Here is a 16087-nt window from a genome sequence, read left to right as displayed (position 1 = left end):
TAGATTTGACTTTAAATGTGTACGATCCCGCAGTACCTCAAACGTTCAAAAGTGTCTGCATAAAATCTCATCAAAGCAGATCGTTACCTGTATTATTAGTTAAAATGTGTTGTTAATTAGTTGTCGATACTTAATTATTGTGATGTGATTTTATTTATACAAGGAGTCTCGTTATTGGAACATATCGTTCTGTGAGTTCTCTCCTGTCAGAGGTTTTTCATTTTGTTTTTTTTTTCTCCTCTGGCGAAGTTTATAAATAAAATAAAAAATAAAATAAAAAAATTATTCTAAAAAACAGTAAAACACAAAGCCATGTATGGCGTTTTTCCCAAATTGAGTTTTATTTTCTCTGAAAAATGCACGGTTACCCCAAATTTTCTTTTTGGATACCAAGAGCATTTGCTAAGTCCTTCTTTATCCACATAGTTTTAAACCGGGCAAAAATATCCCTGTATTAGGAAACCCGAGTATGTCAAGAAGCGCAGAACGTATGTGCAGTAACAAAAGTAGGCACCATCTTTAAGCTCTTTGACAATTTCAACCCACATAGTTTATTCAGTTCTTCGTTGGCTGAATCTCTGTCCCATTTTATCAGGTTTCTAGTTAGACGAAACTGCCGAATGGCCAGCTCCTCCCCGATCTTGGCAAGGCACCTGTTAAAGAGAAGAATGTTTTCAGGCAAGCCGCTCAACTCTATACTTTTTAATTTACGTGAGCAATACGCGTACGGGTTATTGATTCAGCAGAAATAATGCATTCTTAAACTACAGAAACGATTCCATCAATGTTTTCAGTGACACAACACGAAAGGCAATTTCTCTTACTACTGGACCAACCTCTGTTTCCCCAATAAAGTGTGGGATATAGTGAATGTTAATACACAGGAGAAGAACTAGGCTCCCTTTAGACAAGAGAATTCCCCATCCATCACCCTGTTTATTTAAGAATGATAAGCCTCTTAAAATGCGTATTAGAGTTTCTCTAATTATGTTAAGTCCGTTATATCAATTTATCGATTTAAACTGACCTTTACTTTCCAAAATCAAATGTCACGTCGTCTCCAATCAGCATGAAAGGCGCCCACTGTCTTACTTCTGAAAAGCCGTTACTTCTCATCCACTTCATGGTCTGGTGAAGAGATTCACTAGCACTTTCACCACGAACAAGGTGCTCGTAGAAACGTCTCATGAACTCCTTTGTTGCCAGGTCCTCTAAGGCCCACAGGGCAGCCAATACAGAACGTGCACCGGAACCTAAGAAGGCTCGAGCGATTCCAACAACCCCCTCGGATCTAATCTGTCCACGTGCACTGTGACAGCAACTGAGGACTACCAGTTTGGCTCGCAGACGAACTTGCGAAATTTCAGCCATTGTTAACAGGTAGTGTTCTTCACTCGGAATCCCTTCAAAAGAGAGTGGAGCGGCAAGAGCGATTTCTCCTCTTTCGGCGTCACCATGAGCAGCAAAATGTATCAGACCTACTGAGCGCATTCGCTGAAGAACTGCCTTCTTAGTTGCGTGCTCTCCTAATAAAGGCTGAGCTTCCAGCAGTCGTGCAATAATCTCGGCTTCCTCTTTTGCGCCTGGCAATGGACATAATTTCTCTCGACGTCCCCTGTGATACACCACACCAACCTTTGGCTCACCCACTATCAGTACATCGGTCTGACTGTGATAATCCTCTGGACTCTCCTGAATCAGCCTGAGAGTCGTCAAAGAAGGAACAATGCGGATCCTATAAGTCTCTGCTAAATACTTGTCATTTTCATCCTTAAACGCAGAAAATGGAACTTTGCACAGGACGCGATCAGGAACAATGATGATTTCGGGCTCTACAAGTAAGTCAGCAACAGGACCGATAATCATTTTGTAACACTGAGAGAGATTCGGTGGATCAATATACTGGTTTTCGTCTTCATCATCTTCTACAGGACGGAAAGTGGCGATTTCATCTCTCGAGAAAGACCCCTGTTTTAAGTAACCAGCGTTTGAAGGGAACAGTGATCGATCTTCGCAGTGCTCTTGAGTAAGCGGAAATGGAAGTATCCTGAAGATTATGTCATCGAAAATTTTATCAACAGACCTTCCTCCCATTTTGTTGCCAAAATGGTCGCTGAAGTCCTTTAGACGAAAATCTATGGTTTTGTCTGGCTTAATAACCCAGAATAATAATTGATGGTCGCGACAGGAAATGTATAAACAGGAACAGTTACTTTCTTTGGTCTCAGTCCTTTCAATGTTAAACCACGACCGTGGATTCACTGATGTTTCTTGCTCCACAGAGTATTGAGCTGTCATTAAGTCTGCCAGGGCTCTGGCCCGACTGAGCTCTTCCGAACAAAGTGCTTCATGAAATTTCCCAGTATTCAAAAATAGGTCTCTGAGGAGTTTGTATGGAGAAGCGCACTTGTCTATAAAAGAGATTTTATATTGGTCATTGTTTCTTAAATGCATTCGAATTTCCTCACACTTTCCAATGCTTGCAAGGAGACTCGAAACAGCTTCTTCTATGTTTCCAGTCAACCCCAAAGTGTCCCATGCAAGTGAAAGGAGGCTTTCAAGCTGCATCTCAAGGTATCCAATCTCGTTACTCAGTGCAAGTGCCTTCTCGTGCGCTTGTTTGGCCTTGAAATATTCACCTGTGCGAAAGAGCAAATCTCCCAGGCGTTCGTGAGATACTGCTTCTCCGTGTTTGTCACCAGTTTTTCTTTTGATCTGAAGACCTCTCTGAAGATATTCTTCAGCCTTGACATATTCACTAAGAGATTGAAACACATTTGCCAGGTTTCCGTAACATGTTGCTTCTCCGTCCTTGTCACCAATTTCTCTGTAGATCTGAAGAGCTTTCTGAAGATATTCTTCGGCCTCGACATATTCACTGAGAAAATGAAAGACATTTCCCAGGTTTGTGTAACATGCTGCTTCTCCGTCCTTGTCACCAATTTCTCTTTGGATCTGAAATGCTTTCTGAAAATATTCTTTAGCTTTCACATATTCACCGAGAGAAAAAAAAACACTTCCCAGGCTTGTGTAACATATTGCTTCTCCGTGTTTGACACCAATTTCTCTTTGGATCTGAAGTGCTTTCTGAAGATATCCTTCAGCCTTGACATATTCACCTAGAGTCTGAAACACTTTTCCCAGGCTTGTGTAGCATGTTGCTTCTCCGTGTTTGTCACCAATTTCTCTGTTGATCTGAAGGGCTTTCTGAAGATATTCGTCAGCCTTGACATATTCACTGAGAGATTCAAACACAATTCCCAGGTTTGTATAACATGTTGCTTCTCCGGTCTTGTCACCAATTTCTCTGATGATCTGAAGGGCTTTTTGAAGATATTCTTCGGCCTTGACATATTCACTGAGAGATTGAAATACCTTTCCCAAGTTTGCGTAACATGCTGCTTCTCCGTCCTTGTCACCAATTTCTCTGTTGATCTGAAGGGCCTTCTGAAGATATTCTTCAGCCTTGACATATTCACTGCGATATAGAAGCACATTTCCCAGGTTTGTGTAACATGCTGCTTCTCCGTCCTTGTCACCAATTTCTCTGTTGATCTGAAGGGCCTTCTGAAGATATTCTTCAGCCTTGACATATTCACTGCGATATAGAAGCACATTTCCCAGGTTTGTGTAACATGCTGCTTCTCCGTCCTTGTCACCAATTTCTCTTTTGATCTGAAGTGCTTTCTGAAGATATTCTTCACCCTTGACATATTTACTAAGAGAATGAAACACATTTGCTAGGTTTCCGTTACATGTTGCTTCTCTGTCCTTGTCACCAATTTCTTTGCTGATCTGAAGGGCTTTCTGAAGATATTCTCCGGCCTTGACATATTCACTGAGAGAGAGAAACACAGTTCCCAGTTTTATATAACATGTTGCTTCTCCGCGTTTGTCACCAATTTCTCTTTGGATCTGAAGTGCTTTTTGAAGATATTCTTCAGCCTTGACATATTCACTGAGAGATTCAAACACAATTCCCAGGTTTGTGTAACATGTTGCTTCTCCGGTCTTGTCACCAATTACTCCGTTGATCTGAAGGGCTTTCTGAAGATATTCTTCAGCCTTGACATATTCACGGAGAGATTCAAACACTTTTCCCAGGTTTCTGTAACATGTTGCTTCTAAGTGTTTGTCATCAATTTCTCTGTTGATCTGAAGGGCTTTCTGAAGATATTCTTCAGCCTTGACATATTCACGGAGAGATTCAAACACTTTTCCCAGGTTTCCGTAACATGTTGCTTCTAAGTGTTTGTCATCAATTTCTCTGTTGATCTGAAGGGCTTTCTGAACATATTCTTCAGCTTTAACATATTCACCAAGAGAAAAAAACACACTTCCCAGGCCTGCGTAACATTTTGCTTCTCCGTGTTTGTCACCAATTTCTCTTTGTATCTGAAGTGCTTTCTGAAGATATTCTTCAGCCTTGACATATTCATCGAGAGTCTGAAACACTTTTCCCAGGTTTGTGTAACATTTTGCTTCTCCGGTCTTGTCACCAATTTCTCTGTTGATCTGAAGGGCTTTCTGAAGATATTCTTCAGCCTTGACATGTTCACTGAGAGAATGAAACACATTTCCCAGGTTCGTGTAACATGTTGCTTCTCCGGTTTTGTCGCCAATTTCTCTTTTGATCTGAAGGGCTTTCTGAAGATATTCTTCAGCCTTGACATATTCACTGAGAGATAAAAACATAGTTGCCAGGCTTTCGTAACATGCTGCTTCTCCGTTCTTGTCACCAATTTCTCTTTTCATCTGAAGGGCTTTCTGAAGATATTCTTTAGCCTTGACATATTCACTGAGAGATAGAAACATAGTTCCCAGGCTTCCGTGACATGCTGCTTCCCCGTCCTTGTCACCAATTTCTTTGTTGATCTGAAGTGCTTTCTGAAGATATTCTTCAGCCTTGACATATTCATCGAGAGTCTGAAACACTTTTCCCAGGTTTGTGTAACATTTTGCTTCTCCGGTCTTGTCACCAATTTCACTGTTGATCTGAAGGGCTTTCTGAAGATATTCTTCAGCCTTGACATGTTCACTGAGAGAATGAAACACATTTCCCAGGTTCGTGTAACATGTTGCTTCTCCGGTTTTGTCGCCAATTTCTCTTTTGATCTGAAGGGCTTTCTGAAGATATTCTTCAGCCTTGACATATTCACTGAGAGATAGAAACATAGTTGCCAGGCTTTCGTAACATGCTGCTTCTCCGTTCTTGTCACCAATTTCTCTTTTCATCTGAAGGGCTTTTTGAAGATATTCTTCAGCCTTGACATATTCACTGAGAGATAGAAACATAGTTCCCAGGATTCCGTAACATGCTTCTTCTCCGTCCTTGTCACCAATTTCTCTTTTCATCTGAAGGGCTTTTTGAAGATATTCTTCAGCCTTGACATATTCACTGAGAGATTTAAACACAATTCCCAGGTTACCGTAACATGCTGCTTCTCCGTCCTTGTCACCAATTTCTTTGTTGATCTGAAGTGCTTTCTGAAGATATTCTTCAGCCTTGACATGTTCACTGAGAGAATGAAACACATTTCCCAGGTTTGTGTAACATGTTGCTTCTCCGGTTTTGTTGCCAATTTCTCTTTTGATCTGAAGGGCTTTCTGAAGATATTCTTTAGCCTTGACATATTCACTGAGAGATAGAAACATAGTTGCCAGGCTTTCGTAACATGTTGCTTCTCCGTCCTTGTCACCAATTTCTCTTTTCATCTGAAGTGCTTTCTGAAGATATTCTTCAGCCTTGACATATTCACTGAGAGATTGAAACACAAGTCCCAGGTTTCCGTAACATGCTGCTTCTCCGTCCTTGTCACCAATTTCCCTTTTCATCTGAAGTGCTTTTTGAAGATATTCTTCAGCCTTGACATATTCATTGAGAGAACGAAACACATTTCCCAGGTTTCCGTAACATGCTGCTTCTCCGTCCTTGTCACCTCTTTCTCTTTTGATCCGAAGTGCTTTCTGAAGATATTCTTCAGCCTTGACATATTCACTGAGAGATTGAAACACATTTGCCAGGTTTCCGTAACATGTTGCCTCTCCGTCCTTGTAAGCAATTTTTTTGCTGATCTGAAGGGCTTTCTGAAGATATTCTTCAGCTTTAACATATTCACCGAGAGAATGAAACACAATTCCCAGGTTTATATAACATGCTGCTTCTCCGTGTTTGTCACCAATTTCTTTTTTGATGGTGAGTGCTTTCATGTAAAAGCGTTTTGCTTTTTGATACTTACCTCGGTTTTGATATATTTTTCCCTGTTCGAAAATTTGTGTTCCTTCTACGTATTTTGTGTCACACGCGCGGTACATTCTGCCGTTTCCCACTGCACTTGTGTGGTCACTGATAGAAATGAAGCCAGACATCATTTGGATATTGTTGAACAGAATCATGTTTTCCCTGGATAATTCGTTGGCTATGAGAATACGACCGGTTTTGCAAAGGAAATTGGCCACAAGTGTAGCAGTATGGAGAACTTGTCGAACTCTTTCAGTGCTTGCCATGTCTGACGTTTCTAGAAACCACAGAGAGAAAAAAAGTGAAACGACGAAGTGGTAGCCAGAAGCAAGAGTTACGTAAACGTGTAATGCACTTGTTAGTGGCCATCCAGGGGGTGGGGGGAAGGTGAATCTCGGAACCCCTTGGTAGGTAAAGTGTTATGAACAAATCTCCCATACTCATAGACGATATTTTCTAGCAGAAAGCTACCACCACCCCTTCCCCGGTGGTACTTAGTATTATTTGATCAATCGTTGAAGGAGCTTAATATAGTTTACTAATAGTAGTTTGATTACAACAAATGGTAGATTAAATTGAAGAAAGATCCTCGCAGTTAGTACGCAACTTAAGCGGTTGCGAAAAGAAAGTCTGAAAAAAATTCAGGCTTGAATGGCATTCCTTTCAAGCCTGATTTTTTTTTCAGGCTTTCTTTTCACAACTGCTTAAGTTTTTTTTTTTTTTTAATGTTTTTTTTCCTTCATTGAAGTACCACACATTACTTACAACACTAACACTGCTACAATACTAACATTACTTACAAAACTAAATTTCTAACAATGCGTAACACTATTTACAATATAGTAACATTACTACAATACTAAAATACTAACTATAAATACAACACTTAAGTTAGTTATGCTAGTTATTTTTATAATACATATCATTTTTATTTATTAACCTAGTTTTCTACAGTTTGTCACTAAGGGAGAAAGAACGAGAGCACTATACCGTTATAACGTATCTAAAGCGTACAGTCTATATTTTTTCCATTTAAGTTTGTGACTGGACTCGTTCTTCTTTGACCTCGTTATTTGCCATTCTAATCGATAAACGTAGTTGATCTTATTGGTGAATATTCTAAAAGAAGGATGGGTACCTTTTTGGCGACAATCATAGATATATTGCTTAGCTAAAATTACAAGATGATTTAATAAAAGAAAATCGTCCTTTCTCTGCCAGATTCCCAAAAGAATATCAGTCTTAGAAAGTTCCTCTAAGTCTATATTTATTTTTTTGCACCAAGAAATAAAGTCCAGCCAGAAACTCGTAGCATAGGAGCACGTAATGAATAAATATTCGAGGGATTCGTTCTCACGTTCACAGAATGTACATAAAGGCGAAGTTATTAGACCTATTTTACAGAGGAATGAATTCGATACTAAGTATCTATTTAAAATTTTATATTGGAATTCCCGCCATTTTGTATCCATGAGGACTTTAAATGGCAGTTTGTTTATTTCGCGCCACTCTAAACATTTACCTGAGTACAGATCCGTAAATTTCTTTTGCGCAGTTGGGGTGCTTTCATACTTTGCTCGTATTTCTTTATAAACATTTTTCGAAACAGCTTTATCGATTCCAACGCACATGTTCTTTAAACGTAGTTGGATATGGTCACTTAAAACAAACGATTTCCCACTTTTTGGCCCACAAGACAACAAGGAGTTTCGCCACACCATCGGAAGGGCATCAAGAATCTGCATCAAGTAACACACTTCCATGGGTGACAAAATTGATTCATTAAGATTCTGTTTAATAATTACATCATTCTTGTCACTTATAAGATCTTCGAGTGTGACTATTCCTTTATTAAATAGGCTATAATGAAAAATCGATGTTCCGTTAATTAAAAGATCCTCATTATTCCATATTATTGTATTCGCTCTTGTGTTATTGTTCAAAATTTGACTGCACTCTCCCGTTGCTGCAGAATGCTCAGCGAAGATTTGTAGACATTCTTCGTAAAAACGAGGTAGTTTAACAGGAAGTTTTTTAAGGTCAAATCTACAAGCCAACACGAATTTTCCGCCAACTTGCTTTAAATAATGCGAAAGAATCATTTTCCAACTACTTTGTTGCGCTTCGGCAAATTTTTTGCAGCTCATGATTCGTTGCGTCCTTATAATCGATTCTAGATGCGGTGCTCTCAAGCCGCCATTTTCCTCATCACTTATCAGGACTGAGCGTTTCACTTGATCCTTTCCTTTCCAAATAAAGTTAAATAGGATTTTGTTTATCTCTTTGATTATGTCCTTGTGTATACACACTAAGCCAGCCCTATACATGATAACCGGGACCGCAAATGTTTTTATGATTTGTATGCGTCCAAGAACCGTTAGGTTTCTCCAATTCCAAAAGTGCAACTTTTCTTCAATAGATTTTAAAATTTCTTCAAAATTAAGCTTTTTCCAAAGAACCTGATCGTACGTAAAATGAACTCCTAAGATTTTTATGGCCTTTTTAACACTAATACTTATATTTGCAGGGGTTGTTAAAGTCGCCGATATTGGATTATTAATTCCCAAAAACATGATCTCCGTCTTTTCATAGTTGATTTTTAGACCAGAGCACAAAGTGAAACTGATAACAGTGTCTAATAATACGTTGAGCGAGGTGTGATTTCTCAAAAAAACTGTCAAGTCGTCAGCGAATAGCTCTAACTTTATCTCTTCATTATCAACTTGTATTCCTTTAATTTCTTTGTTGACACGTATGTTAATAGCCACAATTTCCAAACAAATAATAAATAAGTATGGGGATAGTGGATCACCTTGTCTAACACCCTTACCAACTTCAAAGGGGGCTGTTGTGAAATCATTGTTCATCACCGTACTGGAAATGTTTTTGTAAAAAGTTTGTATCCAGCGAATCAAAGACGGACCAAAGTTAAAGATGGAAAGCACCTTAAACATGAAGCCACGATTAACCGAGTCAAAGGCTTTCTGGAAGTCTATAGCTACTAACATTCCGTTGATGTTGTACCTTTCTGTATAATCTAGGATGTCATCTATAGTTCTAACGGCATCGAGGATCGTTCTTCCTTTAACATAAGCATTTTGATTGAAATGTATTATTTTAGGCAAAACCTTCTGCAGTCTTGTGGCAATTGCCTTAGAGCCAATCTTGGTATCAACGTTAATCAACGAAATTGGTCTCCAGTTACTTATGTGTCGTTTGTCTTTCCCTTTCTTCTCTATTAACTTAATGATTGCCTGCTTTTGAGTACTTGAGAGTTCACCATAGTCATATGAGCAATTAAGACAATCAACCAGTAGGTTTCCTAAGGAGTTCCAAAACGTTTTATAAAATTCAACAGTAAGACCATCATTGCCAGGCGACTTGTTATTTTCGAACGACTGAAGGCAATCAAAACATTCCTTAACTGATAATTTCCCTTCGCAAATATTCTTCATTTCGGAGGTAAGTTTAGGGATTTCTGGTCTCAACAAAAACGGGTGACTCTCGTCTACTTCTTCGTCGTTTCCGGCGTATAGATCCGAGTAAAATTTAAGCATTTCCATCGAAATTTTCTTTGGATTTGTGGTAAGCACGCCATCACTGGTAAACACCTTTCGAATACAGCTTTTGGTTCCTCTGTTTGATTCAAGCCCTAAAAAAAACTTGTTGCTTTTTTCACCTTGTTCGTACCAATTTGCTCTTGAACGAATTATTGCACCTTTTGCCATATAATCAAAATGTGAATCATATTCCATTTTTAATTTTTCAAGGTTTGATGTAGAAGAGTTCATTCTCAGAGCTTCCTCGGCTTCTTCAATCGAAGTCTCGATTTCTACCAGCTTTTGCTTTCTTTTCTTTGCTTTATCTTTACTATATTTTATAGTGAACTGCCTTACACGATATTTAATTAGATCCCACAGGACCCTTTTGTCAGTAACTTCATTAAATTCTGCTAGCCATTCCGGAATTTTTTCATTTATTGCGGAAACGTAGTCTTCATCCTCCATTAAACTGGAATTGATTTTCCAGAAAGAAGGGCCACGCATGTGCTCGTCTAAACTATTAAAAGATATAATTATTGCCGAATGATCAGTCCTAACAGCCGTCTTAATGCCTGTCTCCTCTATCTCATCTTGACACACATCACTGATAAGCCAAAAATCTAGTCTCCTCTGAACAAGGGGCTTCTTTTGTCTACAGGTAAAAAGCTTACTATCCGGGTTTCTGATTCTCCATATGTCAATTAAATCATAATTTAAGCAGATGTTTTCTAGAATTTTAGCTGACTCTTTTTCTTTAGGCGAACCTCCAGAGCTGTCAAGATCCAGATCCCTAACAACATTAAAATCTCCACCAATTATAATTCTTTGATTTTGACCAGTTACAAGATTGTCTAATTTTTGCTGTAGCTTATCAAAGAAGGAGCATTGTTCTTGTATCTTATTAGGCGCGTACACATTCCCCATAATGTAATTGGAACCTTGTACGGTGACATCTAGCAAAATGTAACGTCCATTTTCATCAGCTTCTGTGGATTTCAATTCAAATTCTAAGCTGTTTTTAACCAGAACCGGAACACCACAGCTTCGATTAGAACCATGTGCAAAAATCATTGGCCCTTTCCACTGAGATTTCCAAATGTTTTCCACATCTTTTGTGCTATAAGTTTCTTGCAAAAATATAATATCTGCGTTTTGTTTTCCAAGCCAGATCAATAAAGCCTTTCTTTTCTCTAGAGCTCGAATACCTCGAACATTTAAGGAAAGCATTTTGAAGTTTAGGTTAGCGTTCTCGAATTTTTAGAGTCATTTCGATATGAACCAAACTTTCTCCCCTTGTAAAATACCTAATAGAAAGAGAGGTGACTTGTTCGTAAAATGTAAATATAGCAGCTAACACTAGCACACATAACAAAGACTCAAAAATTATGACATTGCACATTGCTAACCTACCTAAAAAAAAAAAAACAATGGAACACACATTGAATTTTAAACAACAGGTCGCTAGAAATATTCCTGAACGCGACCAACTTCACACAATATGACACTTACAACGACACTAATTGGTTCTAAAAACGGTCTTAAGATTGGAATCTTAGTAACGACCCTTGGGACTTCGGACTTGTGCACCTGTTGAAAAAAGGATTCCTGGGAAAAACAATGACGAGTTACGGCATTTATCAGCTTCTAAAGTTGTTACCGGATATATTTAATTTTGTAGCAGTTGTTTATCCTTTTATGCTAATTTTTCGAGCAAAAAAAAAAAAAGAAAAAAAGAACATTTTTAACTAACAAAACGAAAGCATAAGAAAAAAGAAAAACTCTTACTCTAATAAAACGACTCAAAAATAGGCTTATTACATCAGTAAATGTTGTTAGGAGGGCATGTATGGTTCCTAAACATCGTCCTTCTTACTTGGTAAAAGGTACTCAGGCAAAGTGTTTGCTGCGTATCTGTTGCCGTTAACTATTAGATTTTTACCTTTAATGAAAGCTCTTTCGATGTTAAGTTCCTTAGCTTTCTTGTAGGCAGCACTTAATTTACCGCGTACTTTAGCCGATTCTGCGGATAAATCTTTGTCGATGAAAACTGTACGAAAGCGTCGACTTTTCAAGAGTTCCTTTCTTTTTGTCCACACCAAATCGGCGTCCATACGTGAAACAAATCGCACAAGAATTGCTCGTGGACGAGTTGCAGAACGAGCCCCTTCTTCAGATGATTCATTTGAAGCTGGTTTTGGTCTTCCTGTACGGTGTATCGCGTGAAATTTTATATCTGACGGCACACCGAGTTCAGATAGTATATCCTTGACCTTCTTTACACATTCTTTATTATCCTCTTCCGCTTCTTCGGGAACGTTGATAATTCTCAAGTTCTCTCTTCTCGAGTAATCTTCTTGTTTAACCGCCCGATCTTTAAGGATCTCGACCTCCTTCTTTAGTTGGCAATTTTCTTCAAGAGCGCCTTCCACTTGATCTTCTAAATGCTTGTTCTTCGCTTTTAGCGACTCAACCTCCTCCCACGCAGCACTCAATGATTTTATTGCTTCCTTTAATTCCTCTCTCATGGCCTCTATGTCCTCTCTCATTTGACATCTGAGGGTTTCCATTTCGCTGTTTATTTTTGTAAAGCCATTTTCTATCCTGTCTTGTATGCTCGTTAGCTTTTCGAGGATTCTCGAATCGTCTTCTCTAAGCGACGAGCTGGAGCCACGAGGCCGTTTTTTATCTTTGCCTTTACTATTTGACATACTTTTCGTTAGAAATGACATCTATCGGACTCAATCAATACTTCAAAAACATTCAACATAACCAGACAACCGCATAAAGATTATAAACTCGCCATTTTTGAGAGCCTCACCGAAGGCGTCTGACCGCCATCTTACCCAGACCCAGTCCCCACAACTGCTTAAGTTGCGTACTAACTGCGTGGATTTTTTTTTTCATTTAATCTTTCAACCGCAGTTCAAAATATATGTCTCATATATTCATATTCAAATGATACATTACAAAGAAATCTCTTATTTTTGAAAAACGTCAATTTGCTTATCTGTGTATCTTTCGTCTAAGGATGAGGACAAAGAATATATTTTACTACTGTCCTGATTATTTATTACATTAAAAGGCAATTCCAAAATAACTTGGTTGTCACGGAGGGAAATGGAAATAAGGCAAGACTCTAGCTTGTTCTGCAGTTCAATACAAAGAGAGTAATTTGGAGTTCATGTGAGGAGTTCTTGGTTATTGGTAGGGAGCAGATCCACCAACTAAGGAGTCTCATGGTTCTTTTATACTGACCTCTTTCAATGTTTTCACTTGGCACGTGTTTTGGTTATCACGTATTAAAACAGAATTAAGATACTTATTTAATGTAGCTTCATTTTGTTTCATGATTAAGGAAAATGCCATCAAAAAAGCACTTTATTTTTCTGTTCCAAATCTCGTGTGTGAAAGAGTGATTTAATCCCCCAGTACTAAGAGTTGGCTAGCAAACTGGGCAAATTCTGTTAGATGCCATTCTCGGAGACCCAGGGGCCGTCAGTCGGGGGCGGTCTTGAAAACTTTCTTCGTGCTATTTCGCCCGCCCCAGACTGACTGCCCCTGGGTTAGATGCGTCCTTGGGTTACCCTTTCTCCTTTTCTTCCCCACCAGGATGGCCGCTGATAAGTACGTAATAAGAAATATTTGTTTGATAATGGAGGTCATGGGTTCAAATCCCGTTCAAGCCTGAATTTTTTTCAGGCTTTCCTTTCGCAACTGCTTAAGTTGCGTACTAACTGCGAGGATCTTTCTTCTATTTGATATCCTCTGTTAAGTTACATTATTCTGCAATATTTGTCGTAAAGTCTCTTTTGTTTCTGTGATAAAAATTGCTTATTGCAAAACCAAATTTTGTGCTGCCTGGCTAAACTCGTATTAACGGGTTTTCATAATTTTCTTGTAATATGACAAATTAAGGTTGAATTCAAAGTATGAAGCACATTTAACAAATCTCTTCTTTCATCTTTTCACGGTAAAAAGTGAAATTACACTAGAAAGTAAACAGCGATAAACTAAGTTTTTTGTAACTGATTTGCTGTCAATGTCCTGCTAATTAATTAATTAATTAATTAATTAATTAATTAACTTTACTAACCTCGCTCTTTTGGCGTATTCATCTTTGTTGAAGGGAAGGGAGTTTCTCTGTTGCAAATTTCTTGCCTTAGTTAAAGAGTGAAAACGGGGACTTTCTCTGAAACCAAAACAGTTGAATATAGTTTACGAAATCATATTTTAACTGCAAAAATGTTTCGTTTAAAAGGGAAACTGTCCAAAAATATTTTCGTCAGATTTAAAACATAGTCCAAACATTTTCCCTTCCGAACAGTTATACTTCTTGAAATCACCTTTTCTCTGTAAACACTAATATAAAACTAGGAAAACTAAGAAGCAAACAGTGGTCCAATAAAGTAAACAAATTACGGAGTTTGTCGTAAAAACATATTTAAAAATGTCCTTCTAATTAAAATTGTTTAATTACAAGGATACCCATCGGTTCATACTATCTTTACAGAAGCCGTAAACTCCTCAGAATTTAGTTTTAAGAAAATCTAAATCAATTTCTTTGGTAAAATCTCAGCCCAAAGTTTTTCGTTTCACTGAAAACCTAATTCCTTTTGTTTTCGTAAAGCCAGCAATGCAAAAGCTTGTAGATTCGGGACTAAAGAAGATTCCGTCTCCTAAACTTTTTGCAACTTAAATTTCAATTAAGGCAAACACTAATTAGCTAATACCAATATATTAAAAAGGACACAAAATGAACAGAGAACACAGGAGACAACATTTTAAGTAATTTGCTTAATAAATGCTCTCGCTGGGTGGCCCTGAAATTATATAGGCCATTCAGTAAACTCAGACTAACAAAATAAGGTTATATAGTTGTACCTACCTCGCACCGTTGGTCTTATTAAATATTCACTGTTGTTGAAGGTAAAGAAGTAACTTGCTTCAAAAGTTTCTCGCCTTGAAAACTGAAAATCCAGGACAGTTGTTCAGTATTTACAACGTCACATATCGCAGCTAATTATAACAATAATACCGTCATTAAAATTTAAAACAAATGCCAACTACAGTCATCAAAAATTGAAGGATTGCAAGTCACTCATCCAGGAAGATTTGGATGATATCTGCCATCTTTCGTTATTAAAGGGGAAGAAGTATGAAGGTTTTTTTATATGTTTTGTTAGAAATGATGAAATAAGACCTTCAATCAGCTGCCAAATTATTTTAAAATGACGAGAGGAAAGAAAACAACTCAATTCTTGAAAGGAACGAGTCGTGATCTGTTCTAGCCCATTTTGGAAACAAAATTGCGAGAACTTGAAAAATATTAGCCTAACATTTTTCAAGTTTTAATCCAGACTGGCCTACTCTGTCTCTGGCCAGAGGCACTAATCGACAGTTTTATTGCACTGGGGTGATGACTTACAACAAACTTGACAATTATTTCGTTGTTTCTTCTGACAGACAAACATTTTCGCGTTTTGAAATGACAGCAAATTTACGTGATACTTCTCCTTTAAATCACAACCAGTGATGGCGGATGTTATTCGGAACTTTCTGGGTGTGTTTCAGTTTCCAGTTGTCTATTTACGTGCTACATCACGATATCCAAAATATCTTTAGAAGCTTAACAATCTGAATGAGTCAGAAAGTTGTCATCAGTTTATTTCTTGGAATGATTGAGTAACTGCCCGTTCCGAAGTTCAAATGGATTTGACTGGGGACGAATTTTTAACCTTTCATTTAATCAGAAATCCATCCATCACAAGAAAAGATCATATTAAAATAAGTCAGTTTACCAATTTTGTGATTCGGCCGCTAAATTGCTACCATGTAAAAGGCTTTCAAAATTCGAAAAAAAATTTAGAGACTTTGTATGGATTTGGGGGACGCCATCTGAGAATTAGAGACATTTAAATAAAATTTGGGCAACCTTTAACAGGACACAGCCTGGTTACTTCGCAATGAAACATACCTTAACCTGGTAAACTTATTAAAGTGATTTTTCTTGGCAAAGGGGTTCATTTTTTCATTATATGACGCAATTTGAAGCATGTGTAAAACAAGGGCCCAGTCCCTTTATGAAGTTCGGAAACGCTAGGCAATTAGAAAAACAAACAAACCAACAGGAAACCAAAACTTATACACACAATTGAAACAAAAAAAGATCACGAACGCAAAACAATATTGTATTTATAAATACGTGTATATGAAGGCAAAATTAAATGATACGAGGTTATAGTGAGGGCCACCCCATGGTTCATTTCGGTGGATATCTGTTCAAATGCAAAATATAGACGGCAGA

The 16087-nt window shown here is 38.0% G+C and overlaps 1 protein-coding gene across 1 annotated transcript; it reads right to left on the bottom strand.

Moving 5' to 3' along the window:
* Positions 1-461: 461 nt before the first annotated feature.
* LOC146469163 (uncharacterized) lies at positions 462-14770 on the bottom strand. Its single transcript, XM_085123796.1, has 4 exons — positions 14669-14770; positions 13877-13972; positions 1028-6518; positions 462-653 (listed from the first exon to the last, which is right to left on the bottom strand). Exons 2-3 carry the CDS (start codon positions 13896-13898, stop codon positions 1030-1032), a joined length of 5511 nt encoding a protein of 1836 aa, XP_084979922.1. The 5' UTR covers positions 13899-13972; positions 14669-14770; the 3' UTR covers positions 462-653; positions 1028-1029.
* Positions 14771-16087: the final 1317 nt, after the last annotated feature.

This window comes from Pavona decussata, unplaced genomic scaffold (assembly GCF_977016875.1).
Source record: "Pavona decussata unplaced genomic scaffold, jaPavDecu1.1 SCAFFOLD_127, whole genome shotgun sequence".
NCBI lineage: Eukaryota > Metazoa > Cnidaria > Anthozoa > Scleractinia > Agariciidae > Pavona > Pavona decussata.
The sequence above is the reverse complement of the archived record's forward strand: the minus strand, read 5'-3'. Positions and strand labels throughout refer to the sequence as shown.

Bases quoted from the DNA above. Each gene is read 5' to 3' on its own strand.
- LOC146469163 (XM_085123796.1), bottom strand. From the start codon at position 13,898: ATGAATACGCCAAAAGAGCGAG. The intron at 6,519-13,876 runs GTTAGTAAAGTT...TGTGGTTTCTAG, and splicing joins GAATACGCCAAAAGAGCGAG to AAACGTCAGACATGGCAAGC.